Here is a 20,963-nt window from a genome sequence, read left to right as displayed (position 1 = left end):
CTGTCCCTGTGTGCCCTGCAATTGGCTGGCAACCAGTTCAGGGTGTCCCCTGCCCACTGCCCGGAGATGGCTGGGATGGGCTCCAGCCCCCCCGCGACCCTAATGAGGATAAGCGGTACGGCTGATGAGATGAGATGAGATAATAAATGGTTCTTTTGATACTAAACAGTCTCGGTCACTTTGTGTAGAACAACCCAAACAATTGGGTTGTTGTGTGTAAAGCAACCCATAACATGAGTCGAATATGACAAAGTTTTGATTATTCACCCGCAAAAAGTGATACTGTATAGAATTTTTCTGTAAAATTGCAAAAAAATGTACGAAATCAGTTTACATTCTAACAACTGAAGCCATTGAGGAATTTGAAAATAAATTACCAAGACGAGCTCGTAACCAGGCACTTCCTTGTTGTGCATGGCTATGAGGGAACTTTTCAAGGTCTTCCAAGTGACGGTTTTTCCACAGCCGGTCTTGCCCACCAACATAGAGGAATGTCTGGAGTTTTTAGTCTCGAAGAGTTGGATGACTTTGGTCACTGTGAACGGAGTGACCTGAAGGCCCTTTTGACGAAGCTCCACCTGAATGGCTTCCTTGAGCTGAGTAGACAAAAAATGGCAGTATAAAACAAAACCAATTTGTATATATATCGTAGCTTACGGCGCCATAGTCGATAACGGGCGTCTCCACATCAGGGAACAAGTCCTGGATTATGCCAGTAAACAGCGGCAGGTCAGCTGATGTCAGTTTTGCGATATTCATATCTTTCATGGCCATGAGAAGGACCTGAAGATAGAAATTATATCAGGTTAAGTAGGGTGATATTAATGTCAAACAGTGGTGGGACGTGCATTTTACACCCAGGCTTTCAGGTGTGGGCCGTTCGGGGAGCTGGTAATGCGGACTGCGCAAGAGTTTGAGGCGGGAGGAACAGGAAAGGGCCAGTGCCGCGAGTCACATAAAGCCTGCTTCCTTCGTTCACTTTCAAGATCCGCTCATACAGACGTTTCGTTTGCGATTGACACAAGTGAGGGTGCTGTCAAATATAGGGCACACATTTTTCACGAATTAGCTCTCATCGCCTTTTCTTTCGGCGTTTCGTAGATACTATGTTTGGAATCGCTATCTAACAACATGGTAGTCGCTATTTACAATGCTGTCACGATCTGAAAAGATGTAACGTTAACAACTCGTAGGAGAGCAGAAAACTGAGCCGCGGAAAACTGAGCCGCTGAAAACAGCGTCAGGTGAGCGGGGACAGGCCTCCGTTGGCGTTCCACAGCCAAAGTCCGTCAATAACGGTAACCGAATTGTAACGGCAGAAAAACGAATTTGTTCGATTACCCCGTCACTGGTAACCGTTACGTAATGGCATTATTTATAACGACGTTGGGCCCAATACTGCTGACGACACATGTTGAAAAATGATCGTGACTTTTTCCATTTTATTGCCTTTTTTCTTGATAATAACAGCAACTACAAGAATGTTGGTGAAAAGGCGAAAAAAAAGAGGAAAACTGTGAAAAATAACGAAAAGAAATGATTGCCAAATGCAAGAACGCTGTCTGTGCCATCCAACTGCTGCAACAAATGCTTTAAAATTTTTTGATCATTTTAACCTTCTTAGGTTTCATCTTAATTTTCTACACATTTAATTAATAGTTTTTGTATTTGTTTGGATACACGTTTTATTTATATTTCATTAATGCCTATAAAACCTAAAAAAATTGACTTCCTATGGAAAAAACAAAACAATTTTTGTACTCAACCCCAAATTCGGTGGTGAAATACATTTCCTAGCCTGAATGGATTCTGCTCATGTCCAGAGGTATCACTGTAGTTGGAAAACACAGACATACAAAGTCTAAAAAACACACCTCTTCGCCAGGGACATTTGGGCAAACACGTCGCTTCTTCCCGGCATAGCGCAACAAAGAGGTGAGCGCACGTAGGCCAAAGTCATAGTGATCCTGTTTGGACAGCTGCTGCATGGCCAGCGAGTAAAGCGTGAACACCTTTTTAGCCAGTAACTGCGAACCCAAAAATGTTACCAAGTGGTGCTACTGCGGACGTTATCATTTGTGATTAACAATTTGTGTACCTTTTTCGATTACAGTACCTTGCAGTCATTAAAGCCCTCCCCAAACAATATGATCTCAGCAATGAGAGTCGAGTCTGGTACCACCATTGATATGGGTCGAAACATAGACTTCAGGTTATCTGGTAGCTCGGAACGACCAGCATAACCTAGGAGAGAAAAAAGAAACATAAAAAGCGTATTCGTAAGATCATTAAGATACAATTATTTTTTCATAAACACTCAAAATAAGATTGTAAGGAGAACAGGAGAGGAATGTACAAAACCCTCAAGGTGAACAATATCCAGCTTGAAGGACCAATATCTAGGTTCATAGTTAAATTAACACAATAAGGAGAGAATACATCAATGAATTTTGTGCTTGCAAAGAGAACAGGAAAGGACCATAAAAACCCTCAAGATGTAGAATATTCAGCTTGAAGGACCAAAAGTTAAGTTTAATGTTAAACAGAGACTCAAAATAAGGAAAGAAGACACCAATGAGTTTTTAGTTTGCAGGGAAACCAGGTGAAGACCATAGAAAACACTCAAGATGTACAATATCTGGCTTGAAGGACCATCCATTGGTCCATTATCTACACCACTTCTCCTCACTAGGGTTGCGGGGGTGCTGGAGCCCATCCTAGCCATCTTCAGGCAGTGGGCAAGGGACACCCTGAACGAGATGCCAGCAGAGCACACAGAAACATACAACTCACTTGCTCATTCACACCTTGGGTACAATTTGGACCAGCCAAATAACCTGAATGTGGGAGGAAACTGTAGTGCCCGGAGGAAACCTACACAGGAGAACTCTCAATCTCTGCAGAGGAAGGCTGCGGTAGAATTGAATCCTGGACCTCTGCCCCGTTAGACTGCGCGCTAAACATTTAGCTGCCGTGCCGCCCACTCACAGGACCAATTATCATGTAAATAGTTCAAATGAGAATAAAATTAAGGAAATAAGACACCAATGAATTTTTAGTTTGCAAAGAGAACATGAGAAGACCATACATAACACTCAAGATGTAAGATATCCGGTTCAAAGTCTATAGCTTAACAGAAAAAGAAAATAGGGAAAAAATACATCAATGAATTTCGAGTTTGCAATTAGAACAGGAGAAGACAATACAAAACCCTCAACATGTAATATTTCAACCTAGTATAAAGGTCCTCCCCAAGTCTTCTATTTTTATGAAAATCTCATCGGGTATAAAAAGCAAATCACCCCTTAAGGGTCTGGAAATCAAAGAACAGGAATATGATTGGCAAGTAGTGACAACAAGCAACAAAGCAAAAGCTCTCAATTATAGTAAAAACATCAAACAACAGTGTGGAATAATAGTCAAAATAACCCAACCCTGGCTTCTTAAGCAATCTTTTTTGCAGGTGTTTAGTAGTCAAAATAGAGCCACAGTCTTCATTGCAAGCAAGCAGAACAAAAATGACCATTAAATCACTTTTAAACTAAGTTTGACCAACCTGGATTCATTGTGATAAAAACTCCGCAGGACGCCACTAGGGCGATGTTGTGTTCCTCAAACTGGAACCTGGTCTGCAGCGCCGAGAGGGCAGATAAGATGGAGAGGATCTGCTGGGCCACCACCGACAGCACCTCAATGTTGATTCGGTTGAACTCGTCGAAGCAGCCCCACGCTCCCGTCTGGCAGAGAAGATGGACGAGGAACGAGTGGTTCAGTGACGGACTGAAATCCCGCTCCCTTTACGGCCAACGAACCTGCGCCAGGCCCGAGAACATGCGACCCATGGACTTGTAGTCCAGTCCTTCTGAGCAGTTGATGACGATCACGTACATCCCTAAACTTTTGCCCAGATCTTTGGTGGTTTCCGTCTTCCCGGTGCCGGCGGGCCCTTTTGGAGAGCCGCCTCGATGCAGGTGGAGCGCCGTGGTCAGGGTCATGTAACACCTTTGGGATGTTAGAGGTAATAGGTTTATAGTTTAGTAAACACTTAAAATAAAGGGAGGAGCCATCGATGAATTTTGAACTTTAAGGAGAACCGAGGAGGTGTATTCAAAAACCCTCAAATTGAAAACAATTGAATCCGTTCGAAAGGTCCTTCTCTCTGTGGTTACAAAATCAGATCTGCTCTAAAGGGTGTTGGAATCAAAGAAGAGCAATATGATTGCCGATAGTGACAATGATGCATAATAGTCAAAATCACAAACAACCCTAGCATCCCATTTCGTCTCGGGTGGTGGCGCGGATTGGTGCAGCGGCTAATGGTTCTTCAGGCTCGCTAGTTTTCTATATCTCACTTTCTTTGTTGGATACATGCTTGGGTAATTTATTACTCTTACTTAGGCCTGTCTCCAAACACTACCTTATAAATATTTTTGCCTATTTAGCCTGATGTTCTTTTTATCTTACTTTGCAATTTTACCCTGCAGGCCCATGACTATTGTTCAATACATGGTTATCAATGATAATAAAGTTATTTTATTTCATATGCAATCTCCTCTGCAGATGTCCAATTGTAAAGACAGAGGTACATTCTTTATTGCATACTTGTCAATTAGGTTTTTGCCGCATAATGAACAGTTTTTAAGACGTGCACGGCGAAGAAGGAAATCTGTCCCAACAAAGCCAAGACCAAATATACGCCCTTGAAAGAAAGTACGTAGTGTTGGTAAAAAAGAAATGAGTCAAAGCAAAAACAGAAGCAAAATTTGGACTCATTTTAATGATATTGATGACTCCAAAGCAGACTGCATTTTCTATTAGTGGCAATGAAAGTAGATTTAGTCCCTCAAAGCTGAGGCACTTCCGAGATGCCAATCTTCAGTAAACACTGCTAATCTTTTCCTTTTTGTTTTAAAAAATTGAATACATACGTTTTGCGTGTTTCAAGGGTTCTGTTCTAAAGTATTCAAAATGTTGTAGTTTACAGACACTCCCCTACTTACGACCATTCGACTTACGTAAAATAGTAGATACGAACATTTTTTTCGGGATGTCGAAAAATATCCAGACATTGCTGTAAGTTAGATTTTGTATTGTGTGCACCTTTTTCCGTGTACAGGACACTGTGGTGCTGTGGGAGCTCACCCAGCATCCACCCGGAAGAACAAATCCGCTTCTTCTTCCTAGTTCGTGTGTAAACATTCTATACTGTATGTCCAATTTGATCTCATTATCATACTATATTTTAATCACAATGCCAGAAACAAATGTTAGAGAATAGAGGAAATTAAAGTTTTGTCCTGAAAGATATGAATAAATGCAAATTCCAAATCATCAACAGGTACAAAAACTTGTTTCCTTCACTGTGCTGTTTTGCATTTATTTATATTTTTAAGGACAACTTTCTGTTTTCTCCATTCTTTCACATTCAGTTCTGGCACCGTTAGTAAATAGTGTGATAACGAGATGAAATCAAATGGATTATTTACATGTCCTCTGTATTCGTGGTGGTCTAATTGTAGGGTTTCGGTTTTCTTACTGCCGCAACGTTTTGAAATGAAAGTGGAATAAGAAAGTTTGATGCGTTTGAGAAAATGATCAGAAAGCTTCTTTTTGGCCACATTTTACCACAAAGGAGGACCTCTTAAAGCGTATCTTCCAAAAGTAAGTTAAACTCAACTTCATTTATCTTTATAGAGCATGTTATTTTATGAAGTGTTTATGTTTTCGTACAAAACAATACAGTTTACTTATACAAGCCTTAAACATACTAATATAAACCTTAAACATACGTTCCATGCAACTTACGAACAAATTCAACTTACGAACGATGGTCCGGAAGTAGGGCAGTGTCTGTATTTACAACACCCGGAGTTCATTTTTACGTATATTTTGTTGTTTTGCATTTCTAGCAAGAAATCTGTGTTGTCGTTTGGCTTTAAATCAGTTCAGTGTTTAAAAAAAACCCGAAATTGTTTTATATTTTATTATTTCTTTTTTTGTAGATCTGTGAATATTCTAATCTACATTTCTTGTGTTTTTCATGGATCCTGTGTTTTACTTTAAATTTGTCATTTGTAAAAAAGCCTTAAGTTATTTTTGTGTGTGATACTTTATTTGTCGCTGCACTAAAACGTAAATATTTTTCCACGAAAAAAACATTTGAAAAAATAATACATGGTGCAATATTTGTTTCTATTTTGTTAGGAAAAATACAAGAGTTTGTAGGGCCATGGAGACTTGGAGGTTGGTAGGTATGTTTTTGTAAGCAAGCATAAAAAACTCAGGAGTTATTCAAGCCATATCTATTTCTGAGGATCCAAGATGGCTACCTGTCAGTAAGTGGAGTGATGACAAGACGTCCAGAGTTTCCCAAGTACTCGTATCCATACTTAAAATGTGTATTGGTCTGTCGGATGATGCAGTTGTTCAAATCCTATGACAAGAGACAGAAATGTACCTAACCTGAATATACAATCTAGTTATTTTCATTTTCAGGACAAAATGTCCATTACCTTCTCCCAGTAGAGCCTGAGCTGACACAGCCACTCGAAGGCGTTGACGTCGTTGCATCCCGCCTTAGCTAGTTTGGCGATGACGTCCCGGGCGTGGACCTCCACCGTGACCAAGGCAACTATTTTCAAACGGAGCACTTTGGACAGGTTACTACGGATCATATCAGAATATCGTCTGAGCAGTGAAATCTGGGGAGAAAATTGGGAAAAGTTTGCAAATCGATTGAAGCGGAGGGTTGCAACAAAGCATTTTTTCATTATTCAATCAGTCAAGTCATTACTTTGATAATTATTAAGAAAAAAAATATGAAAATGATGTTACTGTGTTGCCCTTACAGCAACTATTTTTCTTTAATCAACAAGTTACTGTGTTTAAAAGGTAATGCACGGCTAAAAATGGATTTTAGTTCATTAAAAATTGTTCTAAATAAATATTTAGTGTTTATTTGAGCATTAAGATAAGGAGTGGAGCAAAATAATACTACTTCTGGTTCTGCCAGCTCAACACAAAAGGAGAATCAGACAATGGCTGGCAGGACTCTTGCATGTCCAATCCATCCTCATCCATGTAGGATTAACAAGGCAATGGCGTTTATATGATGTATAAACAACTCATCTTGTAAATGTCCATACAAATGTAAAGTTTATGCTTTTTATTTTTGTGAACTTATTGGCACATGGTCTCAATGCATTGTATTTTACTTTTGTTTTTTTCACTGTCCATAGTAGGAGTTCAAGCTTAAATTGCATTGCACTTCAACTGCGATTCTTCTTTGATGATTTAGCACGGAGTCATATTGATGACACTACAGTTACTATTAGATCATGTTTTAAGCCAGGCATTAATACCGGCTGGTCGGGTCCGGCTGGATTTTTTTTTAAGCCTTATCTTAACTCTATTTAGGGTGTATTGGAAAGCGTAAAATAAATACTTTTATTTCTTATTTGAAACAAGGTTCAGTGCTTGGAAGATCGGTAGTCAAACACCGGTCCCGAATAGATAATGGTCGCATACCAAGGTATCGCTGTATCATAATACACAAGTGCTGGTGTCAGGAAGAAATCTTTTTCTTTAAAAATGGTCACGTGTGACCCCGAAAACACCTTGTCTGAAATAACTTTAAAAATAATATCCAGAAATATTAAAAGATAGCTCATGGTCAATTTGACTGTCGTTTATTGGGATGAAAAAGCCTTTAGCTGTGGCACCCCAAACCACATTTGTGAAGCAGCAGGTCAAGCAGAAAAACTGAAAATAAAGAAAGTCACAGAGAGGCAGAAGAAAACCTGATACCTGTTTCTTCATCATGATTTTGAGAGGACCTTTGTCCTCCGTCTCCTTGCAAGTAGCGAGCGACTGGGTGACATCGGTCGTCCACTGGATCTGACTTGCGGTGATTAGCATCTGAAAACACATAAAGAGGGGTTTGTTTCAGAAAAACTTGATTTGATCCTTGATTTCTTATCAAGGGAAGGTCACACACCTGTCCTGGCCAATCCTTTGACCACTTGTCCCTCTGGTTTTTCATCTTCTTGAGTGCAACCAGGCAGTCGTGTAAGGAATTCTTTAGAGCGATGCGCATGGCCGCTTCAATATCGTTAAGCCAAATCTAAACAGAATACATTTCGTCAGTCCCTCGCTTTCAGATTTGCTGCTGTAGATTCATATACGTGACATCCCAACACGATCGCTATCTGGTATTCTTACTCTCAAACGCACTAAAGACATGTTGTCTGGCATGAAGGTTACAACTATTAACTTTGCTGAAAGGTTGGAGTTGAAGCCGTACTATCACAGATATCCACTCTTAGTACAGTGGTACCTTCTCATACGAGCTTAAAATGTTCCAGGATTGTGCTTGTAGCTCGAAATGCTCATATAAAGAGCACATATATGAAAGAAACAAAACTAATTAGTCCGTTCCCAAACTCCCAAAGGCGTCCAAGTTAACCCTAAATACCTATTAAATACATCTTCCCAATCACTACAAACACATTCAAATAGGCAGTCCGAAGTCAAAGTCAGAAGTTTGAACGTAGAGCGGATGTGAAACCGCAAAGCACTTTTTGGAAGGTTTTGTAGTGAGTGATGGAGTTTTGGCCAACCGCAATTGTTACTGTTCGAGTTTTAAAAGCACCGACCAATCAGAGCAACCCTAACAAAGCTCGCCACTTTTTCACAGTTTTGACACCCTCAGCTAAAACAGGCGACAGGGGACAGCCCTCAGATTCGCCCCCCACACTCACAAATATACACAACACTGCTACGACTATCTTGTACATGACTACTGCACCTCCACAGGCTTGTCTAAGGGTACTGCCTTGATGAAATCCACCATCTCTCCATCCGAGGAGAACATGGCATTAGCGTCCAACCTTCTGGACACCTGCATAAGACAAACAATGATAGTAAAAAACCTATAAGATCTTCTCAGCCTGTCACTTGCCTTCTCGGTGCGCAGGCTCTTGATGTTGTCGAAACACTTCTTGAGATGGGGCTGCATGGCCTCCGGGTTCTGCGACTGGCCCAGGATCTCCAGCACATCGTCGTTCGACAGGAAGTAAAAGCGTGGGAAGATCTGCCTTTTGGTCTCCAAATACATGTCCAGGGCCTTCTGGATCTCCTCCAGCTTGGTATTCATATGTGATAGTGTTTCCTGCAAACCTGACAAAAAGGTAAAAAATGGAATGGGTCTACTCTAATTCATAATTGATTCCGGTTAGTTGGGGCCAGAGCCTAACGCCATATGCGAAAATCTGCAAAGTAGCCCTCTCCCCTTATTTTTAACATGCGCTCTGCTAGCAATAGTTGACTCCAGCTCATGGAAATGGAATAAAATGGGACCAATAGAAACAAATTAGTGTTTATTGTAACCTCTCATTTATTGCGGACAATGGGGGCCAGACCCACCAGGATATCCAGAAATCTCCCCTGCTAGCCGCAGCAAATGTCGCCTGGAATAATGGATTGCGTCCACACGGGTGCCGTTCTTTATAGGCAGAAAACACAGAAAAAAAACTGCCACATATGACAAAAAAAAAATTCAGTCGACCGGGATAAAGGATAGCTGCCACAAACGTACAGTTGATTTTAGATGGGCCATAATGGCATGCTTCAGTGGCTTAAGCCGGAAAAAAAGGGCTCTTCTGGCCCCTGCTCTCAGCAATAGTCAACCGTGGATAATGGAACGTGGCAACAACCATGCATTTAATTTTGGGCAGGCCAGAATTGCACATATTACGAAAAAGTGCATCACTAGTTCGTCTCCTTCTAGAACCGGGGATAACATATTGCGGCCGCACGGATGCTGTTTGTTTTAAGTGAAAATAAAGAACCGCCACGCATGACACAAATTTGCTCTGTCGGCCCCCGCTGGCAACAATATTCGGCTAGGGATAATGGATTGTGACTAAAGTGGTGCAGCTCATTTTAGGTGAGCCACAACAGCATGCTTCAGTGGCCTTCAAATTTCTTTGAAGGCCACTGAAGCATGGCCTTTAAATTTATTTGAAGGCCACTGAAGCATGGCCTTCAAAGAAAGCAAAGGCACCCTGCAGGCCCCTGCTCTCAGCATTAGTTGACCTGGGATAAAGTATCGTTGCCACAACCATGCATATCATTTGAGGCAGGCCAAAACACAACACCTCCTGACAGAGTGTATTTTCCTGGTCCCTGCTCGCAGCATAATGGGATTTGGGATAATGGCTCACCGTTGCACGTGTAATGGTCTTTTTAGGAGAATATAATGAAAATAAAGAGCAACCAGCCTCGACCAAAGTGCGCTTGGCCAGTGCGATCGAGGATAATGGATCACGTCCGTACGAGTTCAGTTGAGTTTTTAGTGGACGGAACGGCAAAAAATAGCTGCAAGGACCGACAAAAAAGCGCTCTGCTGGCCATCACTCTCAGCAATAGTCAACCGATGATAATGGATTTTGGCAAGACGTAAAAAAAAAATCATTTTGAGATACCGGGATGGTGCGTCCCTTGGAGGGCGTTGTTGTTCTCATTGAGTCGAGTCATGATGATCTTCCAATTGCAGCTGATTTCTTCAAATTCTTTGCACTCTCGCGGCAGCTGCTCCCTGATATCTTTTCCTTGAAAAATATTCTGGAGGCATGAGAACAGAGACGTGAGGATGTGAAGAGAATGATGGCGGGAAGCCTCCTTTTGATACCTCCAGGTAGATCCACTGGCGTTGCACTGTGAGCACCATTTCGATGATTTCCATAACTTGGGAGAGTTGCCTTTCCCAGGTGTCCACTTCCTTGTCGAAAGCTTTGACAAAGCGGGACGCTTTCATGGTTGATAAAGACACTTGATTGTCTTCCAAGGCCTGGAAAACGTCTTCCGTACCCCTGCCAGATTCATTTTTTCATTTCATTTTTGCAAACCTTCCACATTTTAAATCTCACTTCTTGGTCTCACCGAAGACGGAAGTGACCTTTATCTTTATAGGGGATGATGTCCAGGCACATTTCTTCCCAGGTTTTGACAATCTCTTCCAAGCCCTTGATTTGAAAAACACTTTATCGACTGATCGATTGAAATCATCCCGTCTTTGATACAGACCTGTTCTATGGAGAGTTCCTTGCTAGCGGCTCCGGAGATCTCGCAGATCTTGTCGGCGTACTTGTCGAAACCCAGCGCTATGATCTTCTCCAAATTGAAATTGCTACTGGTGTGGTCGAAAGTGCTCTGCACCTCATTGCAGATCTGCTTCCAGTGTCTGAAAAATTGTGTCAGAGTTTATAAAATGAAAATGATGGGTAGCCTTTATCATTGATCATTGAGAGGCCAAGTATCGTGAGAAACATTCAAACTTAAGCCTCAGACAAGTTCCAAAAGACTTACAACAAATTGTTGATCCCAACAACAAAAGACTTAAGAAGGAAAGTCTTAAAAATGGTCAGATGCTCTCAACCTTTTTTTAGATTTTGATTTAATACCAAACTAAAAACAAATTTTACCTATCTCGCATGGCGGGGTTCCTCATGTCAGCAATTAGCGGGATGATTCTTCTGAATTGGTCCACCTTTTTTTTGGAGACATCCACAATTTCCCAGTTCTTGTCCTGGTAATAGTAAAAAGAAATACAGTTAAAATAGAGACATAGTCAATTCAGTAGCCGTTCTCTGATGTCTGACCTTGAGTTGTCTCTGGAGCTTATGGAGAGTTTTATAGATTTCCTGTGCCGTGTTCTCCATGTTCTCAGTCCGGAGCGTCACAAACTGGCCCCCCTTCCATTCGTTCCAGTTGGTGTCCCACTCCTTCGTCACCTCCCAGATCTGCTGCAAGAAGTCCATGTCCTGCGACAGCAAGAGTTCAAATCAGCAGCTTGCTTTCGTCACTAGTCTTGTGTAATTCTATTTGTCAAAATTGTCACGGTCGCCATGACGACCAGTATGCCACGCCCCCGAACTCAAGCTGAAGCAGATCAGCTGATTGCTGTTCTGCTATTTAAGGCTGGATTTTGGGTTTGGCAGGTGCTGGTTTACTACTCATTCTTCACAATCCCGGTCTGTTATGCCTTGTCCTGTTTTAGTCGGTTATGCCTTGTCCTGTTGAGTTCGCGCCGGAGGAACTCTGTGTTGTTCTGTTTTGCCCCGGAGTATTGGGCGACTTTCATTTTGTAAAATAAAACTTATGGATCGTCAACGCATTTGAGTTCTCCCTTCATGCCTCCTGCCTCTGTTCTGGTCCGGTCACCTTCCACGCCACCACGTCTCGTGACAGAATGAACCCGCCAACAAATAGAACTCAGCGAACGATCCCAGCGCGACTTGGGAGAGCTGGAGAGCGCAGTTCGGCAGGCGCCTACTGAGTTGGCCTTCCCTGCCCGTTCGAACCACGGCCCCGCCCGTCGTGGCCCTTGCTGTGCCTCGAATGGGGTCCCGGGAAGAATTGACGCCTGCCTGTTCGACTCTCATGCCTGCCTGCCCGACTCCCGTGCCGATTGCCTGCTATTCCGTCTCCCCTGCGTGCCAGCCCGACTCCGACTCTGCTGCCCGTCGGGCCGACTCCGACTCTGCTGCCCGTCGGGCCGACTCCGACTCTGCTGCCCGTCGGGCCGACTCCGACTCTGCTGCCCGTCGGGCCGACTCCGACTCCGCTGCCCGTCGGGCCGACTCCGACTCCGCTGCCCGTCGGGCCGACTCCGACTCTCTGCCCGTCGGGCCGACTCCGACTCCGCTGCCCGTCGGGCCGACTCCGACTCTGCTGCCCGTCGGGCCGACTCCGACTCCGCTGCCTGCCAGCCCGACTCCGCTCCTCCTGTTTTGACGGTTCTGATTTTGACTCTCTCATGTCTTGTCTGTTCTGATTTTGACTCTCTCATGTCTTGTCTGTTTTGATTTTGACCCTCTCATGTCTTGCCTGTTCTGATTCCGCCTGTCCTGTCTGAATCGCCACTTCTGAACCTGAACCCCTGAGCCTGACTCTTCTGAATCTGACCCCCCTGAGTGCGACTCTTCTGCATCGGCCTGTCCTGAGTGCGACTCTTCTGCATCGGCCTGTCCTGAGTGCGACTCTTCTGCATCGGCCTGTCCTGAGTGCGACTCTTCTGCATCGGCCTGTCCTGAGTGCGACTCTTCTGCATCGGCCTGTCCTGTTTATCTGTCCTGTTCTCGCCTGTCCTGTTTATCTGTCCTGTTCTCGCCTGTCCTGTTTATCTGTCCTGTTCTCGCCTGTCCTGTTTATCTGTCATCCCCTGTCCAGTTGGCCACCAGACCCCCCCCTGCCGAGCGCCGATTCCGATCCGCCCGACGCAGATGGCGCCTGCCTCTCCCCGTTCCTGCGTGTTCGGAGGAGGGAGCAGGGTTGCCCCAATCGCGATCGTCAACATTCCGGGGCGCGAGGTAGTAATTTTTTCTTTTTTGGGACCTCGGGAGCTGTCCCTTAAGAGGGGGGCTCTGTCACGGTCGCCATGACGACCAGTATGCCACGCCCCCGAACTCAAGCTGAAGCAGATCAGCTGATTGCTGTTCTGCTATTTAAGGCTGGATTTTGGGTTTGGCAGGTGCTGGTTTACTACTCATTCTTCACAATCCCGGTCTGTTATGCCTTGTCCTGTTTTAGTCGGTTATGCCTTGTCCTGTTGAGTTCGCGCCGGAGGAACTCTGTGTTGTTCTGTTTTGCCCCGGAGTATTGGGCGACTTTCATTTTGTAAAATAAAACTTATGGATCGTCAACGCATTTGAGTTCTCCCTTCATGCCTCCTGCCTCTGTTCTGGTCCGGTCACCTTCCACGCCACCACGTCTCGTGACAAAAATTGGGTATGTCGAACTGATTTTTGCTCAGGAACCACATTGTAAATATATGAAAAATAAATTAAAAATTTGGAAAAGTACAAAATAAAGTCAAAAAGTTTGAAAAGGTACTAAATAGTTTGAAAAGTACAAACAAAAAGACAAAAAGTGTGAAAAGGTACTAAATAGTTCGAAGTAGAAGCAACATCTTGGGCCTAGATTTGAGCAAAAAATCCGCTTACTTTTACTCAATTAATCATTTGGATGAGTACTTTTTACTTCTATTTGAGTGATATTATTCTGAAGAAACTGTACCTTTACTTGAGTAACACACCTTTCACTGAATCTCAGCGCCAGGCGGACTTCGGCGCAGAGGTGTGTGCTTCGGCGCTGCACTTCGGGGCCGCGTGTACTTTGGCATCGAAGTGCACACTTGATTTAAGGGATGGAGCTCGAAGTAAACCTGAAGCTGTACCACAAGTACTTCAGACGATAAAGGCAGTTCTGTGCCGAAGCGTACAGTTCAAAAGCAGCTTCAGGTTTACTTCTGGCCAGGTCCCTCAAAAATCAAGTTAATCGGTAGGGTTCTGGATTTTATACCCGTAGGCTGGGTTGATTAAGCTGGATTTTTTTTTAGGCCCGATCTTACCTCTAGTTGAAAAGTATGGAAAAAAAAAACCTAGTGAATAGTACTGTAAAGTATTACATAGTACTAAAAAGTAGAAAAAAACGGTACTGATAAGTGGTGAAAAAAATGTAAAATGGTACTAACGGTAAGCTTGAAAAATAACTTAATCGTCTGAAAAAGTACCAGAATGCAGAGTTGGGGGGTAACAGAATACATGTAATAGCTTTACAGAATTAGGATACAAAAAATAAGAAGTAGTAAAAAAAAAAAAAAAAAAGAAAAAGAAGTAAATAGTAGTAAAAGAACTGAAGGGTATGGAAGATTTATCAAAATGTAGTGAAAACATTTCAAATAGAACTGAACAGTATGAAAAAATAATTAACTGTATGGAACAGTACCAAAAGTGATGTAAATATACTGAAAATGATAAAAAGTAGTGTAAAAACTTAAATATCAACAAATGAAAATGTTACTGAAAAGCGTGAAAATGTTTTTAAAGTATTAAAAATATACTTAGTAGTATGAAAAAAGACTGACAATGTAAAAAATAATAATAATAGAAAATATTTTGAAAATGCACAAAAGGGTTGTAAAAAGTATGAAATCGAGCTAAAAAGAAAAAGATAGAAACGTACACAACTTAAAAATGTAAATAGCATGAAAAAGTACTGAAAAGTATGAGAGTATAAAAAGTATGGAGAAGCATGAAAGAAAGTACTGTACAGCATGGGAATTGACTGCGTGAAAACTTAAGCGACACCTGGTGGACGAATTTAAAAGTGGAGGTCTTTTTAGGGACATGATGTCCCTCATTTTTTTCCTGTGCTGATTTCAGCTTTGTCTCACTGATTCAACTCGTTTGCAGATCACATTCGGCTCGCAGTCCCTAAATGTGAACACCCTGGTCTCTATGTCTAACCTTCTCCAAGGCTTGGATGGTTTTGGAAGGCTCCTGGTCAATCTTGAAGAAGCTCAAGCCACCAAGAATGAAGTTCTCCTCTTCTTTTAGACCCTGAAGAATTTTGTTTTGCTCTGCTGTTATCTTGAGGGCCTCGTAAGTGGAAAAGGCAGGAGAGAATGGACCTGGACAAGCAAACAAGCTCTGTTATCACAATGACTTTTATCAGTACTGCAACACGTTATTAACAACATGGTGCATTACTCCAAGCTTACTCTACGCTACTTATTTGAAGCAGATAGTGAATTGTAGTGTCCTCTGATTGCTGAATACTCCTACTTCAAATCCGTGGTCACATACATCCCTTAGTCTCCCAACAGCATCAGCTGAAGTTGGGCATTTTTGAATTTACCTATATCTAAATGCAATTATGATGGAGCCATCTCAAGCACGGAGTGCAAGAACACTGAATTTCTCCTCATGGAGATATTCTCCCTACCATTTATATACTCGCATCTAAGCCAAATTTACAACTATTAAATGAAGTACTGAAATCAGGGGTCAGTTTATATACACATATATGGTTGTGTCTTATCAGTAGCTAATGGTAGCCAGAGTGTGGGGAAGGAGGGCATAGCTTATACAGCAAACACAAACTAACAGGAAATCAACGGGTCATACGTGAGCACATAATTTATGGTAAAAATGTTCTGAATTTTTGTCTTGTGACTTGTAAAATTAGTTTTGCCATACACCATGACCATAGAAAAAAAAAGAAAATTTCTTACACATTACCCAGAGATCGAGAAAAAATTAGTGTGGTTTGAAGCCTGAGAGACAAAATCAATATGGCTACATGTTCGTTTGCTAACTCTCAAGATCGCAGAAGCCAAGAAATATGAAAGTTTCACTGCTTACGCAGGTTGGTGTAGCCGTTTTCTTCTATTTCTTTATCACATGCGTGCAAAGGGAGGGTGGTGAAAATGTTTTAATTTGGCTTCTTAATATGTATGTTTGTTTGTCTGTATCCGTCAATTAGGTTACCAAAGATGTGAAAAATGCCAATAAATAGCTGACTTAGCACTTTTGGTTTTGATCACTCAGGATTTTTTATAAAGAGACATTACACTCTCCTAGACTAGAACGATATTGAATATAATCACCATTTTTACAGGCAGTCAAGCAGGTTGTCCTAGATGTGAAAAATTCCCATTTTTCACAAAAATACGTTTCACTCTCCCAGGCCAAAACATTATTTAATATCACCACCATATTTCACAAGCAGTCAGATATTACCCAAAATGTAAAAAATGACATAGAGAGTCTCAAAGAGCTTCACAGACCACAGACAATTGAAAACTACAGGCTATTATTGCACCATCCCCTGATCTGAAACCTACATGAGAGCAAGGAAAACTCAAAATCAAGAAATCTTTCTACTCTCTCAGAACAGAACAAGTTTGGCCAGGATCGCAATATTTTACAAGCAATGGGGTAGGTAATTCTAGAGGTGAAAGCCCCTGCCAAAATGGGAAATGCCACCCAAAAAATGCTTTATGGTTTATTATGTGTCTATTTTAAAGAGCTTTCAGGGGGTCTGCCATTATGTGATTTCAGTGTATAACGTAATTTGTAACTAGATAGTTAGCTTCAGAGTAGCGCGCTATTGAATTACTTTTGAAATCAAGTAAAAAGTAACTCGGGTTATCGCAAACGACAATCAGTGAAATATAAGAGGGAAGAAAACCTGTGGCGTTGAACTCCTGCACGGCACCGAGGATCCTCTCGGTGAGTTCGTCGGAGGAGCTGAGCAGGTTGCTCTTGAAGTTCTGCTTTTGGCCTTGCAGGATTGTGTCGCTTTCAGCAAGAACCTGCTGGAACCAATCCCACTTAGTGCCCAGAGATCCACGGAGGTCCTGCACCTAAATGGAGGAAACAGAAGAAGAAACCCAGTAACCTTAGAAAGGGACTGCTCTATTCAAATCGTGGCCGCTTCTTACAGTGGCTTGCGAAACTATTTGGCCCCCTTGAACTTTGTGACCTTTTGCCACATTTCAGACTTCAAACATAAAGATAAAACTGTAATTTCTTGTGAAGCATCAACAATAAGTGGGACACAATCATGAAGTGGAACACACTTTATTGGATATTTTAAACTTTTTTTACAAATAAAAAAAAAACGAAAAAGTGGGTGTGCAAAATTGTTCAGCCCTATTGAGTTAATATTTTGTAGCGCCACCTTTTGGTGCGATTACAGCTGCAAGTCGCTTGGGGTATGTCTCCATCAGTTTTGTACATCGAGAAACTGATATTTTCGCCCATTCCTCCTTGCAAAACAGCTCGAGCTCAGTGAGGTTGGATAGAAAGTGTTTGTGAACAGCAGTTTTCAGTTCTTTCCACAGATTCTCAATTGGATTGAGGTCTGGACTTTGACTTGGCCATTCTAACACCTTGATATATTTTTTGGTGAAGCATTCCATTGTAGCTTTTGCTTTATGTTTTGGAACATTGTCTTGTTGGAAGACAAATCTCCGTCCCAGTCTCACCTAACCTATATTTTATGTTGACAATATCTGTGTATTATTTTCCCTCATGTAGGTATTAGATCAGGGGATGCTGTCATAATAGTCTGTGGTTTGCAATAATCCGTGGTCTGTGCAGCCCTTTGAGACTCTTTGTGATTAAGGGCTATACAAATCAACATGACTTGACTTGACTTGACTTTGCTGTTAGATTTCATGACTATCATAGAATGGAGGTAAAACTTCTTTAAACTTCTGTAAAGACATCAGGGTACTACCTTTTAAATGTTGTATTTATCGTATTGCCTCAAACAGTGCGTCCATGACTAAGTAAAATAACAAAAAGCTAGGTTTCCTCAATGTTCTCTGGTTGATAAATGGTAATCTGCAAATACCGTTGCGAGTGATACCTGGCTTTAACGACATATTTAAAACTGCAAGCCTTTGTTTGATTTTTTTCCCTTGTGTTTCTGTCAGCGTTGTCTCATGGGCCACACAAAATGATGTGGCAGGCCACATTTGGCCTGCGGACCTCGACTTTGACACATATGATTTATTGAAAATATTTCTCTATTAGCGCCTTTTATTTCATAACGAATCGGCTATTGAATTTCTTGCGAGCTAATTTCAGATTCTTACCGTCTGATCCAGCGGGAAACCGTATTTGTCCAGAACATTAAACTGTTCATTGATCAGAACAATATCTGCTTCTGTCTTGGCCAAATTGTTCTGGAAGGACTCCAGGAGCCCCAAGCTCTCGCTCAGCTGCGCCAGAGTCGTGTTGGGTTCACTCAACCTTTAAACAGAAATCGAAAGAAGATTAAATCTAAAAGCTTCGAGGACACTTGGCGTTGAGTATTTAACACATTGGATCATTTTGGCGCTGGGTCTCCAAAATTCTCTGGTGTGCGGACACAGGGGGATATGGCGAGCTGCTCTTTTCCACAACTTTTGCGTTCAAAAAGAAAAAAAACACTGTGGTGACGTCTAAAAACAATTCAGAAGCCCTAGTGGAAAAAGTAGGTGATGTTTTCTCCAACATTCCTAAAAAAAAAAAATACGTGAGATCCATGTGAATGAATGCATGAGGTGAATGAATGGATGTTGAAAGGATGCTGTGGAAGAGGGAACCCCCTCCCAAGGCATTTAATTGTATAATTCATTTTATTTGATGTTATTTCATTCAAATGTTCACCTTTGTTTGTCAATGTTGTCTGGTTAGTTGCACTTTAATTGTATAGCACTTTTCATGCTCAGTAGCCTAGATGGTAAGGCGCCCGCTTTGAGACTGGGAGGTTCGGGTTCGCGCCCCGGCCGAGTCATTCCTAAGACTTAAAAAGTGGTCGGCGGCGCCCTCTGTTGGCTGCGGCTGCATCGGCTCGCTACAACGGGTCAGGTGCAATCGACATTTCGTTCTGTGTACATTGTTACACAGAATGACAATACAAGGAAATTATTATTATTATTATTATTATGTAGTTTTGCAAATTTTTTAGACATGGAGTCAGGTTTGTAGTCAGGCACCTGGGGCAGCTGTGGGGAGTCTTAAAGTGAAAGCCCTCTGGTCTGGGTGTGTGTTGCATTGAATAAGGAGACAAAGAGAGGTGCGAAGACACGAAAGTAAACAAAGCTGATGCGAATGAAAAAAATAAAAAGAGTGACAACCAACGCACACCGGACCTCATTATTGTCACTTGAAGTGTGCAATATGCATTATAGGAGACAAATGGGAGGTTGGACGCTGTTTTATTTAATATTTACGCACGATATTTCAACTTTTTCTCTGTTACGGTGGCAACAACAGATGACAACAGAAAAGATGACTTCTTACGTCTATGTTGCAATTAGGCACTATTCTCAACAGTACGCTTCAAGACGCTATTGTCCAACAAATCTAGGTCTTACGTCACTTTTTACACAACGCATCCCTCACTTTTCCTTTGGCACAGTAGTATATATGTGTGCTTGTCTTCGTCATTGCTATCCGACTACGCAGTAGTCGCCGTCTTGAATGGTCAAATGTTTAGAAAACACGTGACATAAACAACTTTGAGTAAAGCTGAGAACGGCTTAACGTGTGTGGGGGACATCTTTGGCTGACTGAGGACAGTACTAAATAAAGAAATGTATCAACATATGTTCATGTTGTTGTGCCTACCACAAGAGCGCCTCCTTTCAATAAATCCATCGGCCATTAGGCCACAGCGGCACAAGAGTGTGCTGTCAATATGGCTTCTAACAGGATATTGATCAACGATAAAAAAATACCCGGAACTTTAAGTACTTTTGCAACACCTCAGAAAAAGTATACAAAGTTTGCTTCTAATTGTCCTTTGCACACTATTGCCAGGATGTAGACTTTTGTCTATATCCCAACCGTGTCAAGAATATTATGCGATTAAAAAACTTAAGAGGAGCAGTTTATCTGTTACCTCCTCCAACCAACATTGTCATCAACTGAAATTCAACAACACAAGAGAGGAAAACTTCCTTCCTTCAACATGACTCACCGTTTGGCGTCGCGATCCATGGTGGCGTGCATCTCTTTGAGGGAGGAGCTAGCGATGCGCACCAGGAGCTGCATGAACTTGGTCTGCCATTGGCTGCAGTGCTGCACTAATGAGGTCTTGAGAGGCGAACAGTCCAGCACGATGAACTGAAAGTTTGTGACCGTTTCTTCTTGCTGGATGCTCGTTTCGATCTCAGTGTACCTGTGGTTCATCCGGGTCTTTTTAAGAACCACATTTCGAAATGAAAAAGCGAAACTGAAGATGCTGCTGGTACCTGTGTATATCAGCGTCGAAAGAGGCGACCGGTTGATTGACCTTTTGGTAGCGTTTTATGTAAGAGTCCTTGTTGGTCTCCCAAATGTCCCTGTATTTGTCCCAGGTGGTCAAATATTCTCTTAGATGGCTGGCGGTGGCCCCCATTCCTGAACCCACAGCAGCCTGTATGCCTTTTATCTCCTCGTCGTTCTCTACACGATCAAGATGGGGTGGGGGTACAGTTACAACAGAAGCACAACACTCTCAAAGGTGAACACAGAGATCCCAAAATTTTAAAAAATCGTATTACAAAAAAATGATAGAGTTGGACCTTTTATTTCAGTAACATTTAAGGGTGCCATACTGAGGTTGAAAGTACTTCTTAGATA

At 42.1% G+C, this 20,963-nt stretch overlaps 1 protein-coding gene across 1 annotated transcript in view; it reads right to left on the bottom strand.

The window, feature by feature from the left end:
- The window catches only part of dnah2 (dynein, axonemal, heavy chain 2), a 90,904-nt gene that overhangs the window by 46,807 nt on the left and 23,134 nt on the right, over positions 1-20,963 (bottom strand). Inside the window, exons 21-42 of the mRNA XM_088347104.1 lie at positions 20,594-20,786; positions 20,320-20,520; positions 18,449-18,605; positions 17,035-17,209; positions 15,309-15,472; positions 11,661-11,822; positions 11,484-11,587; positions 11,086-11,242; positions 10,942-11,024; positions 10,691-10,871; positions 10,485-10,623; positions 8,807-9,177; positions 7,997-8,122; positions 7,807-7,917; positions 6,513-6,701; positions 6,330-6,433; positions 3,813-4,002; positions 3,557-3,737; positions 2,117-2,244; positions 1,875-2,027; positions 658-783; positions 378-596 (exon numbers count right to left, since the gene is read on the bottom strand). Coding sequence (XP_088203230.1) covers positions 378-596; positions 658-783; positions 1,875-2,027; positions 2,117-2,244; positions 3,557-3,737; positions 3,813-4,002; positions 6,330-6,433; positions 6,513-6,701; positions 7,807-7,917; positions 7,997-8,122; positions 8,807-9,177; positions 10,485-10,623; positions 10,691-10,871; positions 10,942-11,024; positions 11,086-11,242; positions 11,484-11,587; positions 11,661-11,822; positions 15,309-15,472; positions 17,035-17,209; positions 18,449-18,605; positions 20,320-20,520; positions 20,594-20,786 — 3,614 coding nt within the window. The remainder of the gene's footprint in view (positions 1-377; positions 597-657; positions 784-1,874; positions 2,028-2,116; positions 2,245-3,556; positions 3,738-3,812; positions 4,003-6,329; positions 6,434-6,512; positions 6,702-7,806; positions 7,918-7,996; positions 8,123-8,806; positions 9,178-10,484; positions 10,624-10,690; positions 10,872-10,941; positions 11,025-11,085; positions 11,243-11,483; positions 11,588-11,660; positions 11,823-15,308; positions 15,473-17,034; positions 17,210-18,448; positions 18,606-20,319; positions 20,521-20,593; positions 20,787-20,963) is intronic.

Source organism: Urocampus carinirostris, chromosome 11 (genome assembly GCF_059441175.1).
Source record: "Urocampus carinirostris isolate Australia breed hairy pipefish chromosome 11, RoL_Ucar_1.0, whole genome shotgun sequence".
NCBI classification, from domain to species: domain Eukaryota; kingdom Metazoa; phylum Chordata; class Actinopteri; order Syngnathiformes; family Syngnathidae; genus Urocampus; species Urocampus carinirostris.
The sequence above is the reverse complement of the archived record's forward strand: the minus strand, read 5'-3'. Positions and strand labels throughout refer to the sequence as shown.